A 22,011-nucleotide genomic window follows, 5' to 3' on the forward strand; every position below is an offset into this window, starting at 1 on the left:
GCAGTTATCAAAAATGGTTTTTAAAAAAAATCAGAACTTAAGGCCAAACATTGGGGTCAGCCTGGCTACCGACCTTTTTAAATCCTAGCTGATTTTTGTTTTTAATTACCTATTACTTTTCTTTCCTGCAATTTTTTATTAATTTGAGGTTTGAGCTCCAAAGTTCAGCCTGGGGTGGCTCAGGATGGCAAGATTTGAATGTGGGCAGAAGCAGAAGTTTCATTCGGAAATGAATGAATGAATGAGAGCAGTTTGGTGTAGTGGTTAAAGCACTGGGCTAGAAAGCGGGAGACGGTGAGTTCAAGTCCCATCTTAGCCATGAAAGTCAGCTGGGTGACTTTGGGCCAATCACCAGGAGATGGTGAGTTCTAGTCCCGCCTTGGGCATGAAAGCCAGCTGGGTGACTTTGGGCCAGTCACCAGGAGACGGTGAGTTCTAGTCCCGCCTTGGGCATGAAAGCCAGCTGGGTGGCTTTGGGCCAATCACCAGGAGACGGGGAGTTCTAGTCCTGCCTTGGGCATGAAAACCAGCTGATTCCTTTGGGCCAGTCCCTTTCTCTCAACCCAACCCACCTCAGAGGGTTGTTGTTAACGGGGAAAATAGGTGGAGAATGATGGGTTGGATATCTTTGCCTCCTTGAACTATTGGTAAAAATAATAAAACATGGGATACAAATAAATAACTAAAATGTATTGGGTGGGGAGGTTTCATACCAGACCGTCACAGATTTTGCTGCCTCATTGTAAGGCTGGCTGCAAACCTGCCTGTGCCAGAAAACACAGCGGCTGTGGCATTATCTCACACCGTAGGCTGTGTATCTCCCAGCTGCTTCTCCATCCGTCTTCTCCTGTGGCACTTCCTTGCCATTTTTGGAAGTATCTCGGAGGGCGTCTCGAGGGCTCTGTTCAAAAGCAGGAGTGAACCTTCTACACCGTTGAGAACGTTGCTCCAGCTCAACCAAGGCAGTCAAGCTAGAGACCGGCGGGATCTTCCTCCGAGCCACAGACTTCAGGAACAGGTGTCTCTGTTGGGTGACATCATGGAGAAGAAGCCCCCGTGGCTTTGTACGGTCCTTCTCGTGATCTTCTGCGTCCCCGGGATCTTGGCTGAGAAGAGTAAGCTAGGGGTGGAAAGTGGGGGTCCCTTGGGAATCCTCACCTTCTCTGAATCCACCTTCCCTTGACCGTGGATTCATGCAAGGTGTGTTTGAGTAGCTCTGTGGGTAGGAAGCTCGCCCTTTGATGGTCTTCTCTCCTTCTCTCATCAGTTCTGGAAGGCAAGGCCTTCGTCTTCCCCAAGACTTCTGCTGACTCCTACGTTCTCCTGAAGCCCGACTTACAGCAAGGGCTGAGACACTTCACCCTCTCCCTCGAATTTTTCACCGACTTGACCCGCAGCCATGTCCTCTTCTCGGCCGCTTCCCAGGATCACGACAACGAGATTCTCCTGATGCGAAACCTTGAAGAGTACCACGCTTGTGTGGGAGGGGAGTGTGCCGTTTTCACAGTGCCCAGACTCGCAGCCAGGTCTACCTTCCACTGGGAATCGGTTTGTACAACTTGGGATTCAACTACCGGGATAGTCCAGCTCTGGCTGGACGGTCAACGCTTGCCAAGGAAAGGGGCCGCCAAGGGCTATGAGGTCAAGACGGATCTGGTGGTGGTGCTGGGGCAGGAACAAGATTCCTACGGGGGCAACTTTGACAGGGATCAGTCCTTTGTGGGAGAAATCGCTGAGGTCTACCTTTGGGACAATGTCCTGCCTGCCGAACAAATACGCAACATGCAGAAACACACCACGCCGGCCCCTTTAGTGGCCTGGACCTCGCTGAATTTTGAAATCCGAGGCTACGTGTTGACAGAGCCTTTGTGAAGCCTTCGGTCAAAGAAGAGGAGGAACTGAAGTTCTCACTGCATCTCAGCGCTCCTCAACCTTGGTCACTTGGAGATGTTTGGACTTCAACCCCCAGAATTCCCTCCAAGCATGAAGAGAATTCTGGGTGTTGAGGTCCACCCATCTTCAAGGGCCGAAGGTTGAACAACCTTGCTTTGAACCTCTTAACCAGGGGTCTTCCAACTTGGCCCTTTGATGACTTGTGGACTTTAGCTCTCAGAATTCCTCAGCCAGGCACGCTAGCTGAAGAATTCTGGGAGTTGAAGTCCACAAGTCTTAAAGTTGCCATGTTTGAAGACCCCTGGTACAAGGAAAAGGTTACCTCTAGTGACCCTTGACCTTAGTGCAGGGGTCTTCCAACTTGGCCTTTTTATGACTTGTGGACTTCAATTCCCAGAATTCTTTAGCCAGGGAGTTGAAGTCCACCAGTCATCAAAGGGCCAAGTTGGAAGACCCCCTGCTCTTAACCAACCAAGCAGCTTTGCAAGATCCAAAGGAGCCCCATTGATTCTAGCCTCCCACCACCACCACCCCTTGCCCCACAGGCTGTGTGATTGGCTGTGCTTGTTTTCGTGCCCAGTGCTGTTATTTTTTTAATTTGGATTTTAACAACCGACCCATCTGCCTCCCGCTCGGGGTCTCTAGGACCCTTTCAGGGAGACCAAGTCAAATAAATATCTAAACATCTCTCTTTTAATTTCTAATATGGCGAATATCGGTAAGAAACCCCCTGTGTCTCCTCTCTGAAAAAAGAGAGAGTTTAGTATTGAAAAGTAAACTCAATAAATTGCTCTTTGAATACTGTATTTTTTTTTTCTAATGCGATGCTAAATGGACCGGCCTTGGTTCTTTCTGTCCACCGAGAAATTCTGTAAGGAAGAAATTACATCTATATCTTTGGCGTTGCTTGGATGGGCATCCAGACCTGTTTTATGTAACCCCCTTGGTTACTGCATCTTCTGAACGAAAGCGATAAAGAAACAAACCGACAACCGCACTGGAAAAGGCACAACCTGCCCTATGAGATCTTCTGCAATAAACCTTGGCAGTGCCGTGTTTATGCTTTTTCTCGATGTGTTATTATTTGGCATGCATCGGTGTAAATTTTGAAGATAATATATCATTAGAAATAAACTCTTGACGCCCTGAAATGGGCCACTGGAGGGCTTGAATTTTAGGTGGGGAGGACCCAACCACTATTGCAAGGGAGATAATCCCCATCAGCCCCCACCCTGGAAAGCTGGCTAATGGCACCTGAAGTCCAAAGCATTTCCTGTAGCGTGTGTGCGTGTATATACACACAAAAAAAATCATATTTTTTAAATTAAATTTTCTTTAAACAACCGGTATTTTGAGGGGGGGCAGCTTGTTCCACTTCTTGCTCTCTGTTGCAAGAATGGACAAACTCTATCAAACACCCCCCCCCCCACCCTGGAGGTGGCTGATGGAACTTGTAATCCAGCTTAGCTGGCTCAGGAATTCTGGGAGTTGAAGTCCACGAGTCATAAAAGAGCCAAGGTTGACTACCCCTGTTCCTACACCATTGAGAACATCTCTCAAACTCAACCCGAGACAGCCAAGCAGCAGACTTCAGAAACCGGTGGCTACGTTGAGGGATGTTATGGAGAAGAAGCATCCGTGGGTTTGTACAGTCCTCCTTGTGGTCTTCTGCCTTCCAGGGATCTTGACCAACACAAGTAAGTCTTGATTCCATGGTAGAACCTTCACCTTCTATGAATTAAACCTTGAATCAACCATGGATTCATGGTTGTGCTGGAATAGCTCGGTGGGCATGAAGTCCACCCTTTGACGGTCCTTCTCTCTCTCTTCTTTCTTCCTCAGATTTGGAAGGAAAAGGGCTTTGTGTTCCCCAAGCCTTCTGCTGACTCCTACGTTCTCCTGAAGCCCAACCTCGATCAAGATTTGCGAGAGTTGACCCTTTGTCTCCGCTTCTTCACCGACTTGACCCGCAGCTTCTCCCTCTTCTCGGCCGCTTCCCGAGAACAGGACAACGAGATCCTGCTCTTCCAAAACCCCCAGAGTTTGGGTGTGGGTGTGGGTGTGGAGTGCACCAATTTCCCCTTCCCCAGATTTCTAGAAAGATCTCCCTTCCACTGGGAATCGGTTTGTGCCATGTGGGATTCGGCTATCGGGATAGTCCAGCTCTGGCTGGATGGGAAGCGCTGCCGAGGAAAGGGATAAGCGAAGGGCTACGAGGTCAAGGCGGATCTGATGGTGATGCTGGCACAGGACCAAGATTCCTACGGGGGCAAATTAGACGTGGAACAGTCCTTTGTGTGAGAAATGGCTGAGGTCTACCTCTGGGATAAAGTCCTACCTCTACAGGAGTTAAACAACTTCCAGACCCCGGTGACCCCAAATCCATAGACTCCGTGTCTATGTGTGTGTTTTAAATCCCACTGAGTTTTATTGGTTGCATTGTTATCCAGGTGAATATTTGTTGAAAAGGACAATCATGCTTTTTAACAATTTCTGCTTCCCTCCCTCCTAATTCTGTGCCAAATGGATCAGTCTCAATTCTTCCTGTTTATTGCGGAAATCTGCAAGAAAATAAATTGTTTATTTTTTCTGCCTTTGCTGTTGGGTGGATGGGCATCCAGACATATTTTATGTAACCCCGTCACTGTGCATTCTGAACCTATGTAAACAATGTACAAATCTGTCCTACGAGATCTTCTGTAATAAAAATTGGTAGTGTTGTGTTGATGGTTTATAGTCTGTGTTTTTATTTTGCTTGCATTAATGGTTTGAAAATTAATATATTGTTAGAAATATTCTCACGATGCCACCAAATGGGCCACTGGAGGAAGAACGAGATGAGTTTCTATCATTTCAATGCAGTTTATAATCCTCCCTCTGCTATACTTTTAATTTTTTGCAATTTGGTGGCTGATACTTTATCAGAGGTGTAGCTAAATTCCGCAGGATGTTTGGGCAGAATTCGATAGCTGATGCTCGCATTACTAAGGGTTTCGCCAGCTGCCCTTCATAAGCATGCTGGATTCCTTTCTCTTATCCCTTTTATTAAATTTAGAGAGCAACTGACTCCAAATAGTTTTGGGCAGCTTACAGTTTAAAAAGTAGTTTAAAAAAAAAGTGTGCAAAAAAACCAGCAAAACACACACACTTCATCACTTTAAAAAGGAAATCCTGTAGGCTTAATAACGTTGCTACCAGACTTGAGTGCGAAAGTTATGTCTCATTCACAACCAGCCTAGGGGGGGAAAAACCCAGTTGTATCAACCTTGCAAGGTAGACCAGAGAAGAAACACACACACACACACGTGTAATTTGACTTTATTGTGCAGCTCCATTAGAAGAATCTTGCAAATCTGGAAAGTATTAGATAGGTCTCACCAGCCTTTTCTTACTGCCCAAGAAATTTAGAAGGGCCCCTTCTGAGTCCCATTCTTGCTGTGGACTCAGCTGCCTCTTATTTGAGTGCATTAAATATGATGGCCACCTTGGAATTATACATAAACATTATAGGGAATTATAATAATTTCCTAGAGATTTTTATTTTTATGGGCGGGCATTTTGCAAAAAAAACGTTTTTGTGTTTTTATTCTTCGAAAGATAACTTTCAGTCACACTTTTTTCCCCTCTTTTATTAACAATTCTGTCTGACGAAGAGCTCAGCATAACACCGAAGTCTTGCAAATATTTTAAAAGACCCATTAGAGTAGAAAATCTCCGGCCTCTCTAGGAACGAAAGCTCTCTCTCTCCCTGAGTCTCCCATTCGGCACAGACTTGGCCGTTCTAGGAACGTAACTTCTTTCCCTCCCCGAGTCTCCCTGTCAGGCTCGGCCGCCACGCCCACTCCGGCATGCGCCCACTCACAAGCCGAAGCCGCAGTGGGCGTGGCGGCCGCCCATTCCCTTTTTTTCTGATTGGTAGTAGAAAGCGGGGCGGGGCCGTAAATAGCCGAATGGACGCGCGCGTTTTTGTTTCTCCGCCCCTTTTTTCTTTCGGGAGTTTTTTTTTTGTAGTTGGCGCCAAAAGGAGGCGAAGATGGGGCTGGGGATTATGGATGCAGTAGTGGCCGATCTTAAGGTCTTCGGGCTGGATTTCGCGGAAGGGGAAGACCAGGACTCCATTGCCGAGAAATGTAAGGCTAAGGGGGAAGGTTGGGGGGGGGGAAAGGAGATAAAGGGCAGTGGGTAAAACCGGGCGCTAGTCCTCATGAAAAAATGGGGATGAGGCGTGGTTTAAGCCTACAAATTATCTCCTTTTACGGTAGCCTTCCATCACTTCTAATAAGCAAACAAAGAGGGTGGGACAGCCAGTCAATCCCTGAGAAACCAAATTCCTGGCTGTTAGTCTAAGGTAGACTGCCACTGAACGCGGAGGTTCAGAAGCCAGGTTTTGGGTGAGAATCAGGGGTCTGCCTTGATGGCTAAAGTTCGCTTTGTTCAATTCAGGGTTTGTTTTGAAGTGGGGGCACACCAAAGCGCTCCCGCTCTCTTTTGTGGGAACCCCAGATCCTATACTGGGTTTGTCCCAACACACTAAACTGCGAATTAACTCCCCCTTTGCTGAGTTTTGCACAAAAGATGGCATTGCGACTTAACCCACTGGCAAGGATGCTGAGATGAACCTGGTTAACCAATGGCTGGGATGATTGTATTTGTTAGTGATTTATTAGGCTTGCATACTATGCTCGTCTCCAGGGATGGGGGGCAATTAATAATACAAAGATAGAACATTGAAATTAAAACAGCTACAGGAAACTGTGAGCCCAAATGGAGAAAACAGCCCAAACTCCAGATACTACAATCCCACGATTTATCCCATTTTATGGATTTGTTTACATATTAAATTAAGACACTTGATTTAAGAAATTCAGGCAGGATTAGAACTTGGCACTTCGAATCCAGCATGTGTTTCGACAATGATGATCTGGCCCAGGTATAAAAAGGAAAAATCCAGGGGAAAAAAACTGACAGGCAGGGAAACCAATTCGAATTCTGCCATACCACCCAAACTGCTTTTGGTGGCGATGGGATTTGGGCAGGAGTGGCACACCCCCCCCCCCTTCTAATGCCTGCTGGCTTAAAAAAAAAAAAAAGATGGTTTCCTTGTTATTTACTTTCTTACAGTGGAAGAAATCTGCATGACGGGATGGGTATCGGAGTTGGATTTAGGAAACGAGTTGGTTGCTTTTGCTATGCGCAAGGGAGTCCTCCTTCTGACTCTGGAGAACTTACTGGCCTTCGAACACGAGGTAGGAGGGAAGCGGTGATAAGCTTGACCTCATTTCTAGCAGTTATAGGTGGTCCTCGACTTAAGACCGCAATTGAGCCCAAAGTCTATGTGGTTAAGTGAGACATTTGTAAAGTGAGTCATTTGTAAAGTGAGTTTTGCCCCGTTTTGTGACATTTCTTGCCACAATTAAGTGAATCACTGCAGCTGTTAGTCACACTTTCCAACTTTATTACTATTATTATTATTATTATTATTATTATTATTATTATTATTATTATTATTATTATTAACCGTAACCACTTCAAATTGTCTAGATTGCAACTCCCAGAATTTCCCAGCCAGCGTGTCTTATTGGAAGAAACAACCAGCCAACACAACCACAATTTTTGTGTGTTTTTTTCCTTTTCTCTTTTTAGATGCTAAGCAAGAAGGCCACAAAGCCCTGCAGGAGAAAGGAAGAACGCTGGTCCAGCATGGGGGACGTCAACTCTGTTCAAGAGTCGTATCCTCTCTAAAGGTGGGAGGAATGTGGCAGTAGGAAGGGACCTTGGAGGTCATCTAGTCCAGGGGCCTTCCAACTTGGCCCTTTTATGACTTGTGGACTTCAACTCCCAGAATTCCTCAGCCAGGCACGTATTGGACTAGTCTGATCTAGTCCAACTCCTTGCTGATTTACTTTTGATCGAATGGAAGTGTCAATTTTTTTCTATCCACCCTGGCTTGATCGAAGCAGAGCTTGTAATTTTGTGCGATTTTAAGAGAGGCGCTTATATTTTACGGTTGAGTCTTAACTCTTTGCAGTCTGGATGTTGACGAAGAAGAAGAGGATTTGCTGGAGGCCTACACCTCGCCCTCGAAAGTAAGTGGGGGGGGCGTTTGGGGGGGTGTATCTCCTTCAGGGTGACTAGTAAAAGGAGAGCCCTGTGGGGGCAAGTGGCCAAGAGCGACACAAAATCTGCTTTTGTGGCTCTGCAACTGAAACCTTGGGATAGACTGCTTCTCAAAATGGAGGTTCTATTCTGATAACTGCAGCAAAGAGAAGCCCTTCGCGAAAAGGCCCGGATCTAACAAAGCTTCTGCTAGCAGGGTCTCCCGACGTTTAACTGGTGTGGGGAAAGTGTGGTAGCTTCATCAGGGGGGCTGAAAGGCCAGGGTTTTTTTTTTCTTTTCTGCTGTTCATTATTTATATTTAGAATTTCTTAGGCATTGATAGGGTGGGCCTCTTTCCCCCCCCTCCCGTTTCCATCTCCCTTCCTTTTCCTTTCTCCCTCTTTCTCTTTCCTTTTCTCCAGCTTCCTTTTGTGTCATTGTGTGTTATTTAGCTTGGTGAGCTAGGAAGGAAAACTAGTTGTGAGAGGCAGGGAGGGAAGGGGGAGAGAGAGAGAAGGAAGGAAGGAAGGAAGGAAGGAAGGAAGGAAAATTGGAGGGGAGAAGGAAGGAAGAAAGGGAGGGAAAGAGGGAAGGAAGGAATAGCAGAATAGCAGAGGTGGAAGGGACCTTGGAGGTCATCCAGTCCAACCCCCTGCTCAAGCAGGAGACCCTACACCATTTCAGGCAAATGGCTGTCCAATCTCTTCTTGAAATCTTCCAGTGATGAGGAAGGGAGAGAGAGAGAGAGAGAGAATTGGAGGGGAGAAGGAAGAAAGGGAGGGAAGGGAAGGAAGGAAGGAAGGAAAGAAAAATATAAAGGAAGTAAAAGAAAAAATTCCATCTTACAGTCTGCTCAGAAACGGCCCATCACCACCCCAGAGAACCCCCGTTCCAAGCGGACCCTCTCCGGCCGCAGCCCCCGTCTGAACTTCTCTCCCAACAGCTTCTCACCCAGGTAGGCACCGCCGAGTCGGTTCAAAGGACCCTGACTCGTTTCCCAGCCCGTTTCTTTGAAGGAAGCAAGTTCACACAACCGTTGGGCAACTTTTGGCTCATCCCAATTGGGAAGACTTTTAAAGTGGCTTTCCCCCCCCCCCCCCTTCTCTTGAAGTGCAACCCCTTCTCAAAAATACGCGTCCCGGAAGAACCGAGGCGAAGTCGTGGCCTCTTTTGGGTCGGCACCAGGTGGCGGACGTGCCATTTCTGCCCCTTCGGTCCAGGTGTACAACGCCCCCCATTCGCTCAGCAAACCGTACAAATTCATGTTCCAGGATTTGATGGAGAACCGTGATGGTGAGGGGGTTTTCTGGACGGGGTGGGTGGGGGAGAACCAGCATGTTTTCAAGCTTATTTGCACAACTTCTTGTTCAATTGAGCAGGAGACTCATGTAACCCTGGTTGATCATCTGTACAGGCAGTCCTCAATTTACAGCCAGCCACTTAGCAACTGGATGGATGAATGGAGATAGATAGATAGATAGATAGATAGATAGATAGATAGATAGATAGATAGATAGATAGATAGATAGATAGATAGATAGATAGATAGTGTTCAACTTACAGCCACTTAGCAATTGGATGGATGTAGATAGATAGATAGATAGATAGATAGATAGATAGATAGATAGATAGATAGATAGTCTTCAACTTACAGCCACTTAGCAACTGGATGGATGGATGGAGATAGGCAGAGAGATGATAGAGTGGGGAGGGATAGCTGGGTAGATGGATAGATACATGGAAAAATTGATGGATGGATGGATGGATAGAGATGGAGAGGGATAGATGGATAGATATAGAGGGATGGATAGATAGATGATAGATGGAGAGAGAGAGAGAGATGGATACATGGATAGAGAGATGAATGATAGACACGCGTACACAGACACTTGGGCTAGATGGAAAAAACAGGCCTTAATTGCTCTCTTGAAACACTGGGGAAAACAAAGCCAATATTTTAATGTGCAGGCTGTGAAAATGCTTTCGGTTTTTTATTCTTTCACTTCCCTGTTGTTTTTCTTCCCCATAAGTGCTGTCCTACAAGATTGAAGAACTGGGCGACGCCCTCAAGGCCCATTATAAAATAGATGAGTTCTCCTCGGTGATGGTGCCTGCGCAGGTGTGTTCAGGCGGCTACGGGGTTGATAGCAAAAGTGAGGCGAAGGAGGGGGGGCAGCCCCATTGTTCCAAGCCTGTGGCCTTTACGGTGGGGATCTGGAAGAAAACGGCATCTCTGACTGTATTGTTGTGTTTTTAATGCCTGCCGGAAGGAACCTGTGACCGTCTTGGGCCAGATTGGGTGTGATTCAAATGGGAAGCTGAACCCCCAGTCCGTTATCCTAGAAGGGGACCGCGAACACTCGTCAGGGGCCTTCATCCCGGTCGATATTTCTGAGCTCTCGGATTATTCGTTGTTCCCAGGACAGGTGAGAGCTTAAACCACTGTTTCTCAACTTTTTAAGACGTTTGGACTTCAACTCCCAGAATTCCCTAGCCAACATATGTGGGTGGGATTTCAAGTGTGCATGGAGACTGGGGGATTCTGGGAGTCGAAGTCCACCCATCTCAAATCATGCTGGTTGGGGGATCCTGGGAGTTGAAGTCCATTCATCTTAAAGCATGCTGGCTGGAGGTTTCTGGGAGTTATAATTTTTTCTCTGCATTTTTTAATTTCATAGGTTGTGGTCATGGAAGGAATGAACAGCACCGGCAAGAAGCTGATTGTATCCAAACTCTACGAGGTGATTAAAAAACACACTGAGCCTTCACTGCTCTGCCACGCTCTCGAAGTGGATCTACATATTAATTTACAAGTTGTAGTTGTGTGATGATCCACTTTACGACCGGAATTGCAGGCTCAATTCCAGTCGTGAATGGAAGACTACTTGTATGCGATTTCTGTTCTAATGTCTGGAGGGTTTTGCGGTCTTTTTTTGTCCCTGGACAAGTGACTGTTCCTGAGCTTGTTTATTTCCTAAGCAGGAGTGACAAATTACAAGCCAGCAGTTGAATTTATTTGATCTCTCTGCAAATAAATGTAAAAAATAATTCTTCTCTCTCCAGGGGGTGCCTCTTCCTTTCCAGAAGCCAACAGAAGCAGCCACAGGTATGGTGTCTTTTTGCCAACTTAGTTCAGCCAGCATGTGACCTTAAATACAATTCTGGCTTCTTGCTGGATTTGTCTGCATTAAGCCACAGTTTGCTGAAACATGGTTAGTGGAGCCATTCCCACTTGACCACCTTCACACAGTATGCTGAGACAGTCCTCTGGGACAAATATTAAGGAATTATTAATATAGGGTTTATATATTATAATAATGTATTAATACCATATTAATATGTTATTATTAACAAGGTATTTTTATTCAATGTGTGCACTGAATTTTCCTGCACTGTTTACAGTCATTGTATTTTTTAAATAAATACAATATGTCTGCATATGTCCTACCATCTATCGTTATTACTGCCATTTGCCATTAATAATTGGATGATAATGCAAACAAACCCTTCCAGCTCTGTTCTATCCTATCCTATTCCATTTCATTCCATTCCATATTTCCTTATTCTATTCTATTCATTCCTTATTCTATTTCTAATTCTATTCTAATTCTATTCTATTTACTCTATATTCTATTCTTTATATTCTATTTTATTCTATTCTATTATTCTATTCTTTATTCTATTATATTCCTATTCTCTCACAGGGATATTTCTCTGGGCCATAATCTGGCTTGTTGGAAAATAAAAACTCAGCAAGCTTGTAATCCTTCCAGATCCGGAACCTCGGCTGGTCTTGATTGCCTGTGGGCCCTACACCACTTCGGACAGCATCGCTTACGAGCCCATGGTGGACCTGATTGAGATAATCAATAAAGACAAGCCGGATGTTTGCATTTTGGTAATGGAGACGCTTCTGAAATCTATGGGATGGGTTTGCTCTAGAACAGGGGTCCCCAGCCCCCGGTCCGTGGACTGGTACCGGGCCACAGCATGCCAGCAACTGGACCGCACAAACAAGCAAAGCCCCATCTGTGGGATGCAGGCAGCACACAAAACCATGCACCCTCCGGTCCGCGGAAAAACCTTTCTCCACGGAACCAGTCCCTGGTGCCCAAAAGTTTGGGGATCTCTGCTCTAGAAGTTTATACAGGCTGTCCTCAACTTACAACTGGTCATTTAGTGACCATTGAAGTTACGATGGACCTACTTGGGGCCTACTTAACACCCAGATTCAAAGTTCTGATGGTCACGGCCCCTCCACAATCTTTGGGCAATTGCAACTTCGAAGCTCTTGTAGCATCCCACAATCGTAGGACCTCACGTCATGCCGGTTTTACTGAAAACCAGTACTTCCAGTTTTTGGCAAAACCGCCCCCTAGCAAACAATGAGTTCACTTAATGACTGGTGTTCGTTTAAAGACCACCAGGCTTACACTTAGGACCACCACGGTCCCTTAAAAAACTGCCACGAACAAGGTCCTAAAACCAGGTCAGTCGCCCGTTTGATTCATTTTACAACTCGCATAACTTAACGACCGTAATGGATAGGATCCATTGTTCCTAATTGTAGTCGGTAATCCAGGCCGGCCTCATCAGCACTGCTTGGTGCCGTAGATGCTGGGAATCATAGTTGAGATTCATCACAATCCTTTTGATCCATCGTATTTGGCCAGCATTTGTAATTTGCAGAAACTAATTTCTGCAAATTCTTTTTTTTTTTTTCCTGCTTGCTTGATTTTTCGGAAATGGTAGCCACCGTTAATCAAGGTTTGGGATGCATTTCCCTTCTCTGTCCATCCTCATTAACCACGGCTTCCTTTCATTGTCTGCAGCTCGGCCCCTTTGTTGATGCAAAGCACAAACAAGTCGAGGTGAGTGGAGAAGAGACACAGGCATTAAATGTCGGTTTGTTTTGCCCCAGTGTGAGTTCAGAAGTTGACGCTTGGGAGCCCAAACCAGGACACTGGACCTCTAAAAACCTTGCAGGATCTTTCCATTTGTTTCTGACCGTTATTTTTCAGTGGAAAACAATAAAATAAGACAAAAAAAACTTCGGCCAAATTCTGCAGCTGCCTTAAGTAAGCAAAATCCAATATCAACAGGCTGTTTCTCTTGGCAGAGAGAAACTCAAAAAAAGAGGTTTGTTTTCCCCAAAATGGATGCTGTCCAGATGGGCTGCCCCCAGCTACCCAAAAGCCATTTTTTCTACCAGATGGGAGGTGTAGTTCCCCAAATCTGGGGAGCGTTAAATTGAGAGAAATTGACACTTGGCAGAATGTTTTGTTCAAAACGTCCAATTAGCTTCTGAACCGCCTGATTTAAACTGGGAAAAATTCCTTTAAATCAGGGCAGAGCCGTCACTAAATGAATCGGTCCGGTTTCTCCAGAATTAACCCAGGAGAGGCTAAATGTTAAATCTGCACCGAAAAAAAAAAGTTTTTCCCAAAGCTGATAGGCCAGAGAACCAGCCTTCTTGCACATCATTATCTGTCTTGACCTGGATGAGATTTGAACTCAGAGCTTCAGCCTGCAAGAAAGATTCTACCCTTGATCAACCCACCCAATTGATTTCTTTCTAGGAAGGGCAGCTGATCATGTTGTACGACGAGGTCTTCAAGAGGTGCTTGAAGACCATCATTGAAGGAACGAGGAGGTGAGAAGCCAGTTCGTTTTGTTTAGATGACCGGTGTTGTTTGCATTGAGGCGGCAGTTTCAGGCCAGGAATATTTCCTTGCCCCTCTGCAAAGTGGGAGTGGGAGAGGTCCATCATAACTTTAAATGGTCATATAATAATATAACAACAACAATAATAATAAAGTTGGAAGGGACCTTGGAGGTCATCTAGTCCAACCCCCTGCTCAGGCAGGAAACCCTAGACCATTTCAGACAAATGGTTTGTCCAGTCTCTTCTTAAAAACTTCCAGTGTCGGAGCATTCACCACTTCTGGAGGCAGGTTGTTCCACTGGTTAATTGTTCTCACTGTCAGGAAGTTTCTCCTTAGTTCTAGGTTGCTTCTCTCCTTGATTAGTTTCCATCCGTTGCTTCTTGTCCTGCCTTCAGGCGCTTTGGAGAATAGCTTGACTCCCTCTTCTTTGGGGGCAGCCCCTGAGATATTGGAAGACTTGCTATCATGTCCCCCCTCGTCCTTCTCTTCATTAAACTAGCCCAGGGGTAGGCAACCTTGGCTCTTTTATGACTCGTGGACTTCAACTCCCAGAATTCCTGAGCCAGCATGGCTCAGTATGGAAACCTCTCAATTTCTCCTCAGTGTGGCTGGTTCAGGAATTCTGGGAGTTGAAGTCCACCAGTCATGAAAGAGCCAAGTTTGCCTACCCCTGAACTAGACATTCCCAATTCCAGCAACCGTTCCTTGTATATTTTAGCTTCCAGTCCCCTGAAAGTCTTTGTTGCTCTTCTCTACCCTCGTTCCAGAGTCACAACATCTTTTTTACATCGTGGTGACCAAAACTGGATGCCGTATTCCAAGTGTGGCCTTACCAAGGCCTTGTAAAGTGGTATTAACCCTTCACGTGAGGACTTCCTGCATTCCTGGTTCTCACAATTTTGTGTCTCTGCTTGATCCCACACAGTGCCGGCTCCCACCTTGTGTTTGTGCCTTCCTTGAGAGACGTGCACCATGTGTGTATTTATCCCCAACCACCTTTTGTCTACGAACTCTCCAAAGAGGACCGACAGGTAATTCCTCCGCCTTTCAGAGAAACGTCGCCTTCACAAGCTTGTTGCGGGTAATCCTCAGACGTACGACCGCAACAGAGCCCAACATTTCTGTCACTAAGTGTTGCTAAGCGAGACATTTGTTAAGTGGCTCTTGCCCCGTTTTACGGCCTTCCTTGCCACATTCCTTAAGTGGATCACTGTAGCTCTTAAGTTAGACACACTAGTTGTTAAGTGAAACCGGCTTCCCCCCTTGACTCTGCTTGCCAGAGGTCACAAAAGGGGACCCCGGGACCCTGCGACCGTCATAAAGGTGAATCAGTTGCCAAGCGTCTGAATTTTGATCACGTGGCCCCAGGGATACTGCAACGGTCGTTAAATGTGAAAAATGATCCTAAGTCACGGGTAACTTTGAACGGTCACTAAATGAACTGTTGTAAGTCGAGGACTACAATACTTGACAACTGACTCATATTTATGACAGTCGCAGCGTCCCGGATTCACGTGATCCCCTTTTGCGACCTTCTGACAAGCAAAGTCAATGGGGAAAAGCCAGATTCACTTAACAACCGTGTCACTAACTTAATATCTGCAGTGATCCACTTAACAACTAGAACCGGGGTAGGCAACCTTGGCTCTTTTATGACTCGTGGACTTCAACTCCCATAATTCCTGAGCCAGCATGAGGGAAACTTTGGCCCCCTCATGACTTGTGGACTTCAACTCCCAGAATTCCTGAGCCAGCATGAGGGAAACTTTGGCCCCCTCATGACTTGTGGACTTCAACTCCCAGAATTCCTGAGCCAGCATGAGGGAAACTTTGGCCCCCTCATGACTTGTGAACTTCAACGCCCAGAATTCCTGAGCCAGCATGAGGGAAACTGGCCCCCTCATGACTTGTGGACTTCAACTCCCAGAATTCCTGAGCCAGTATGGCTCAGCTTGGAAACCTCTCCCTTTCCCCTCAGCATGGCTGGCTCAGGAATTCTGGGAGTTGAAGTCCACCAGTCATAAAAGAACCAACCCCTGAACTAGGGTAAGGAAGGTCCTAAAATGGGGCAAAATTCACTTAACAAATGTCTCACTTAGCAACCAAAATTTTGGGCTCCACTGCGGTCGTGAGTTGAGGACCACCTGTATACAACATAGAGTTTTTTAGTTTTCTGTAAATGTTGATTTGATTGGGCTGAATTCTGAAAGGAAACATTGGATCTGCAAGAAAAACCACCAAGATCAGAGACCCCCAAGGACCCCACAATTGGAACCCTGTGGGTAGATCCAGGATGATGTCTTTCCTTAGCCTTCCTATTTTCTTCCTAAGCATAAGAAGTATTGCAAGCACCTTTTTTTGCAAATATTGAACGTAGCAGTCAGCAAAGCATCCTCCAGAAATCTGATGCTTTGCCAAAGGATTTGAAGCCAAAATATCTGGCTTGGCTGGATGGCTGATTTGGATGGTTCTCTTCCCATTCATTTGATAAGAAAAGATTAATTCAGACCAGGCCGAAATCTACATTTTTTTAAAGGCAAAACGTTGGATTGCCGCTTTTGGCTTTTGGAAGTTCCAGATATTCCCAATAGGAGGTTCCAAGATGGTTCAGCCACCAGCAGGGGGCGATAGTGGTTACATTTTGGCTTGGAGTTGCCAAAAATTGCCTTTTTTTTCCCCCCTCCCAAAAAAATACTAGGAATTTCCTGTTCAAATTGAAGTTGTTTTTCCAGGAAAAGCCAAGACAGCAGAGTGACTCAGGCCTTAGTGTGCAAAGTGTAATTTTTTGGAAGGGAGGAAATTATTGCAATTATTTTTTTTCCTCCCATCAAGCTTCAGAAGTCTTACGTCGTCCGCTTCCGGGCTTGCTGGGAAGAATTTCTTCCCCTCTGCTTGCTTTGCTGTCCCTTTTATCCTACATTTTGATCCTGGGTGGACATTGACACAACCTTTTCTTTTTGCAAAAAGGCCCAGGAACTTTTTTTTTGGGGGGGGGGGGTACTTCACTCGGCCACTCAGCTGAAACAGGACACAACAAGGATGGATTCTATGGAAACTTTGCTAATTTCTTGAAAGGGGAATTGGCAACTTTCATTCTGGGCGAAGTTTGTTTCTGTTCTCTTTTATTGTGTTAAATCAGCACTTCTCAACCACGGGGACTTCAACTCCCAGAATTCCCCAGCCAGCCATGGGAGTTGAAGTCCCCACGTCTTCAAATTGCCCAGCTTGAGAAAGACTGTGTTAAATCTTCTTTTCAAAAAAGGCAGACAGGGAACTGGATATGTAATCCGAAACACACAAACACACCCGTCCTTTTCTCACAACAGGCAAGCAGGGGTTTCCCTTCTGCTGGGCCAGAGCCAAGAACAGCAGGAAGACCAAACTTTCTCAAACCTCCTGTGCAGCTTTGGCTGTGGGTGTGTATGTGTGTGTGTGTGTTTATTTTGCTGGGGCAACGCCCTAGGGAAATAAATCCCTAAATATTAATTGCTCAAGCGGTGAAATTCCCCAGCAGAATTTAACCCACGTCCTGTGCCTGTTTAATGAAAGTAGGTCTGGTGTGTGTGTGTGTGTGTGTGCGCGCGCGCGCCATTAAGATGGTTTGGGACTCCATTTCCCAGAATTCCATGCTCGCTGAGGAATCCTGGGAGTTGCGATTCCAGTCCTTTGGAAGAACGTTGGCTTGGGGAAAGCCATCATCAGAGTCAATATCAGGGTTTAGAAAATCTAACATAGATCCCTAAGTCTTTTTCATTTCCATTTTTGAAAAAGAACAGAGAGTCCTCAACTTACAACCGTTCGTTTAGGGACTGTTCGCACTGAAAAATGTGACTTACGACTGTTTTCTTACATCCGTTGCAGCCTCCCCAGGATCACGTGATCAAAATTCAGACGCTTGGCAACTGACTCGTATTTACGACGGTTGCAGCGTCCCCAGGGTCCTTTTTTGTGATTTTCTGACAGGCAAAGTCAATGGGGAAGCCCAGATTCCCTTAGCGACCGTGTGACTCATTTATCCACTGCAGTGATTCACTTAACAACCGGGGCAATAAAGGTTGTAAAGTGGGGCAAAACTCACTTGACATTTAGCAACGGAAATTTGGGGTGCCGTTGTCGTAAGCTGAGGACTGCACATAGTTGAGTGTGGCTTTTAAATAGGAGAAAAGGGGGTTGCGTGAAGCCCTCAGCCTCTTCCAGTTTCTTTTCCCATCTATGCAATAAAAATAAAATCTATCTATCTATGGGGTTTAATAGCTGCTATCATGTTTAATAACATGATAGCCGCGTTCCCATATCTCAGGGGCTGCCCCAAAGAAGAGGGAGTCAAGCTATTCTCCAGAGTGCCAAAAGGCAGGACAGGAAACAACGGATGGAAACTAATCAAGGAGAGAAGCAACCTAGAACTAAGGAGAAACTTCCTGACAGTTAGAACAATTAACCAGTGGAACAACCTGCCACCAGAAGCGGTGAATGCTCCAACACTGGAAGTTTTCAAGAAGAGACTGGACAGCCATTTGTCTGAAATGGCATAGGGTTTCCTGCCTGAGCAGCGGGTTGGACTAGATGACCTCCAAGGTCCCTTCCAACTTTATTATTATTATAGCTTCTTAGTTATTTTGGTGACTGCAATTAAAACAAATTTATTTATTTTTCCCCCCCCCTCTCAAACTCCAGAGAGTGCTCTTCGTCTCCGATCCCTGCACCTTAGAGATCGACGGGGTGATTTTCGGCTTAACCTCGGTGGATTTGCTCTTACACATGGGAGCGGAAGAAATCAGCCGGTAGGATCTTCGCTAAAAAAGTTCAATTCCATGCAGGAAAGATTTGACATGGTTCAAAATGGTTATTTATTTTTAACGAAGCATAAAATAAACACACAGAGAAAAAGATAAAACGTAAAATAGGGGAAGAGAGAAAAGTCTAGGGTAGAGGAGAAAATAGATTTTTTTTTTAAAAAAAAACACTGACTTACTCCTTTTGGTGCAGGAGAACGAGACAATAACATGAAATCACAACTTTTTTTACTTTTATATAATAGCATAGGTCGTCCTAGCTTGCAGCGGTTTGTTTAGTGACCGTTCAAACTTGCAACGGCGCTGAAAAAAGGGACTTAAGTCCATTTTTCAGACTTATCACCGTTGCAGCCTCCCTGTGACCAGGGGGTTTATATCTGGATGCTTTGACAACTGCTTCATATTTATGACAGTTGAGGAGAAATTTCCTGACAGAACAATGAACCAGTGGAACTCCTTGCCTCCAGAGGCAGTGAGTGCTCCAACCCTGGAAGTTTTTAAGAAGAGACTGGATAGCCATTTGTCCGAAATGGTATAGGGCAGTGGTGGCGAACCTATGGCACGGGTGCCAGAGGCGGCACTCAAAGCCCTCTCTGTGGGCACACACGCCGTCGCCCCAATCTTAGGCCTTCAGCTGGGTTTTATAAAACCTTTTCACTTTAGGCCTCCACCACCGTGTACAAAAAAAAAAAAGGTTCAATCAGTCAATTTCAACTTCTCACGGGAAAAAAAAAAGATCTTGCAAAGTTGGAATTGATTGATTGAACTTTTTAGTCCCACCCAGTCTGCTGTTACCACCGCAGCCACACCCACCCAATGGGCCACACCCACCCAATGGGCCACGCCCACCCGGCACCCAACAATGCATAAGTGGGTTTTGGGTTGCAGTTTGGGCACTTGGTCTCTAAAAGGTTCGCCATCCCTGGTATAGGGTTTCCCGCGTGAGCAGGGGGTTGGACTAGATGACCTCCAAGGTCCCTTCCAACTTTATTATTATTATTATTATTATTATTATTATTATTATTATTATTATTATTATTATTTAACAACTGGGGTGAATTCACTTAACAACAAAAGTTATTTAAAAAAACAAAGTCATAAAACTTAGCAACAGAAATTTTGGGCTGAATTGCGGTGCTAAGTCAAGGACTCCCTGGTATAACGTGAAGGGCGAAAGAAGCTGGCTAACACTGCCCCCTCCCTGCCCCCCCATTGGGGGTGTCTGAGTGATTCAGGAGTGAGTGTCAACACTTTGTCGATCTGGGGCCTTGCGCAATCCCGGTTGCGTCAGCCGAGAAACACCTCTGCGGATCTGCAACCGAGTGTGAGAGACAAATGCAGCCTCTCGCGCAGATGGACGAGCTGGGATGAGAGGTGACTCACAAACAGCTCACAACGACAGGAGGAAGAGAAACAAACTTGGAGTGGGTGTCATCGGTGGCTGCCCCAGAAAGTCAAAGAGTTTGCATGATTTCCAGAAAGGCTTCTCTGCTTTACAGTTAGTCCTCGACTTAACAACTACAATTAGGGCCACAATTTCCGTTGCTAAGCAGGGCGATGGTTACATTAACTTAGGTTAACACTATTCTGTTCTGTTCTGTTTTCTATTCTGTTTTACCCTCTATATTCTATTCTCTCCTTTCTATTCTGTTCTGTTCTGTTTTCTATTCTGTTTTCTATTCTATATTCTCTCCTATTCTCTCTTCTCTTCTCTTCTCTTCTATTTTCTCTTCTATTCCATTCTCCTATTCTTCTATTTTCTGTTCTATTTTCTATTCCATTCCATTCTCTCCTATTCTGTTCTGTTCTATTTTCTCTTCTATTCCATTCTCTCCTATTCTCTCTTCTCTTCTCTTCTATTTTCTCTTCTATCCCATTCTTTCCTATTCTCTCCTATTCTTCTATTTTCTGTTCTATTTTCTATTCCATTCCATTCTCTCCTATTCTGTTCTATTTTCTCTTCTATTCCATTCTCTCCTATTCTCTCTTCTCTTCTCTTCTATTTTCTCTTCTATCCCATTCTTTCCTATTCTCTCCTATTCTTCTATTTTCTGTTCTATTTTCTATTCCATTCCATTCTCTCCTATTCTGTTCTGTTCTGTTCTATTTTCTATTCTATTCCATTCTCTCCTATTCTCTCTTTTCTCTTCTCTTCTCTTCTCTTCTCTTCTCTTCTATTTTCTCTTCTATCCCATTTTCTCCTATTCTCTCCTATTCTATTTTCTGTTCTATTTTCTATTCCATTCCATTCTCTCCTATTCTGTTCTATTCTATTCTATTCTATTCTATTCTATTCTATTCTATTCCGTAATTCAATATAGCCTTCGCTGAGCTGCCTTAAGGGCTAGAATCTTGTGAACCTTTTTTTTTTTTTAAGGAGATGAACCCTTTCATCCAGAGTGAATGTGATAAGAGTTTTTTTTTTTTTAAATACTCCGATTAGCCATGACTAAGCTGTGGGTGTCTGCAAGTAAATGTTGTGACTAACATATGAGGGGTTTGCAAAACAGAAAAATGTGACTACATATTTATGATGTCACAGACAAGATAGGCATCTGTTACTGACCAGCAGGATTGCATTACAGACACAAAAGCATATTTTTCCCCCCATATTTTCCCTGAGGTTTTGGGTGGGGGATGTTGGCTAGTTTGAAAGAGGTGTTAATCTTAAGGATTCGGGACTTAAATGGACCATCACCGAGCAAAGAACATAATAACAGAGTTGGAAGGGACCTTGGAGGTCTTCTAGTCCAACCCCCTGCTCAAGTAGGAAAAGTCAGTGGATAAAAATCACAGGTTTGTTTGGAGCCAAGTTTAACCCTCCTTTTGATAAACAGTTCTCTAATAAGCCATCCGCTTAACCCCCTCCTACATTTTTATCCTCAAAACAATCCTGTAAGGTAGGCCACTCCAGAAGTCTCTTCAGAGATCAAAGTCTCTTAATTTTTTTTTTCGTTTTCTGATTTTTTTCCCCTCCCATTCTCAGATCTTCAAGTCTTCAGGACCGTTTTTCTCGAATTCTCAAACACATCCTGACCCAGCGGAGGTAAGCCTCCGGACCGCTTCCGAACACGGCTTGCGTTTTGTTCCCACCCTGCCCCAAATACACAAAAAACACATACACTCAAAATTCCAATTGGTGCCCATCCTGAGCCCAAGGGGAGGATTGGGATTGGAGGCTTTCTTCATTTTCCAACAATGTACGGGACAAAGGGGGATTCTAGTCTTCATGAAGAGATCACTGGCTAATTATATATATAAAAAAATAAATCTAAACCCAGTTAGCTGTGGCTTGGCCTTAGAAAGAAGCATGGGTGTTTGTGGTATGCAAAAATGTTTGTAGAAAAGCTGCAAAATGTTTGTAGAAAAGGGTTGAGAGGGAGGAAGAAAGAATGGGAAGGAAGGGAGGGAGAGAAAAAAAGGAAGGAAGGAAAAGAGAAAGAAGGAAGAGTGAGGGAGAGAATGGGAAGGAAGGGAGAAAGGGAAGGAAGGGAGGAAAAAAGGAAAGGGAAGGAAGGAAAAGAAAGAAGGAGTGAGCGTAGAGAATGGGAAGGAAGGGAGG

The 22,011-nt window shown here is 45.0% G+C and overlaps 2 protein-coding genes and 1 pseudogene across 2 annotated transcripts in view; all 3 read left to right on the plus strand.

The window, feature by feature from the left end:
• The first annotated feature begins 1,039 nt into the window (after positions 1-1,039).
• On the plus strand, positions 1,040-1,872 carry LOC107294368 (mucosal pentraxin-like). The gene is made up of 2 exons (XM_029285601.1): positions 1,040-1,115; positions 1,268-1,872. The coding sequence occupies exons 1-2, from the start codon at positions 1,040-1,042 to the stop codon at positions 1,870-1,872; spliced, it is 681 nt and encodes a 226-aa protein (XP_029141434.1).
• Positions 1,873-2,180: 308 nt separating this feature from the next.
• LOC107294369 lies at positions 2,181-4,281 on the plus strand (annotated as a pseudogene).
• Positions 4,282-5,926: 1,645 nt separating this feature from the next.
• Positions 5,927-22,011, plus strand: part of POLA2 (DNA polymerase alpha 2, accessory subunit) — a 19,550-nt gene continuing 3,465 nt past the window's right edge. The window contains exons 1-16 of the mRNA XM_015823602.1: positions 5,927-6,023; positions 7,015-7,139; positions 7,537-7,622; positions 7,922-7,979; positions 8,839-8,945; positions 9,102-9,283; positions 10,021-10,109; positions 10,261-10,416; positions 10,669-10,731; positions 11,054-11,096; positions 11,764-11,888; positions 12,823-12,861; positions 13,570-13,643; positions 14,582-14,687; positions 18,331-18,437; positions 21,436-21,495. Of these exons, the coding sequence (XP_015679088.1) occupies positions 5,927-6,023; positions 7,015-7,139; positions 7,537-7,622; positions 7,922-7,979; positions 8,839-8,945; positions 9,102-9,283; positions 10,021-10,109; positions 10,261-10,416; positions 10,669-10,731; positions 11,054-11,096; positions 11,764-11,888; positions 12,823-12,861; positions 13,570-13,643; positions 14,582-14,687; positions 18,331-18,437; positions 21,436-21,495 (1,517 nt within the window). The remainder of the gene's footprint in view (positions 6,024-7,014; positions 7,140-7,536; positions 7,623-7,921; positions 7,980-8,838; positions 8,946-9,101; positions 9,284-10,020; positions 10,110-10,260; positions 10,417-10,668; positions 10,732-11,053; positions 11,097-11,763; positions 11,889-12,822; positions 12,862-13,569; positions 13,644-14,581; positions 14,688-18,330; positions 18,438-21,435; positions 21,496-22,011) is intronic.

This window comes from Protobothrops mucrosquamatus, unplaced genomic scaffold (assembly GCF_001527695.2).
Source record: "Protobothrops mucrosquamatus isolate PMUCROS unplaced genomic scaffold, P.Mucros_1.0 scaffold1928, whole genome shotgun sequence".
NCBI classification, from domain to species: domain Eukaryota; kingdom Metazoa; phylum Chordata; class Lepidosauria; order Squamata; family Viperidae; genus Protobothrops; species Protobothrops mucrosquamatus.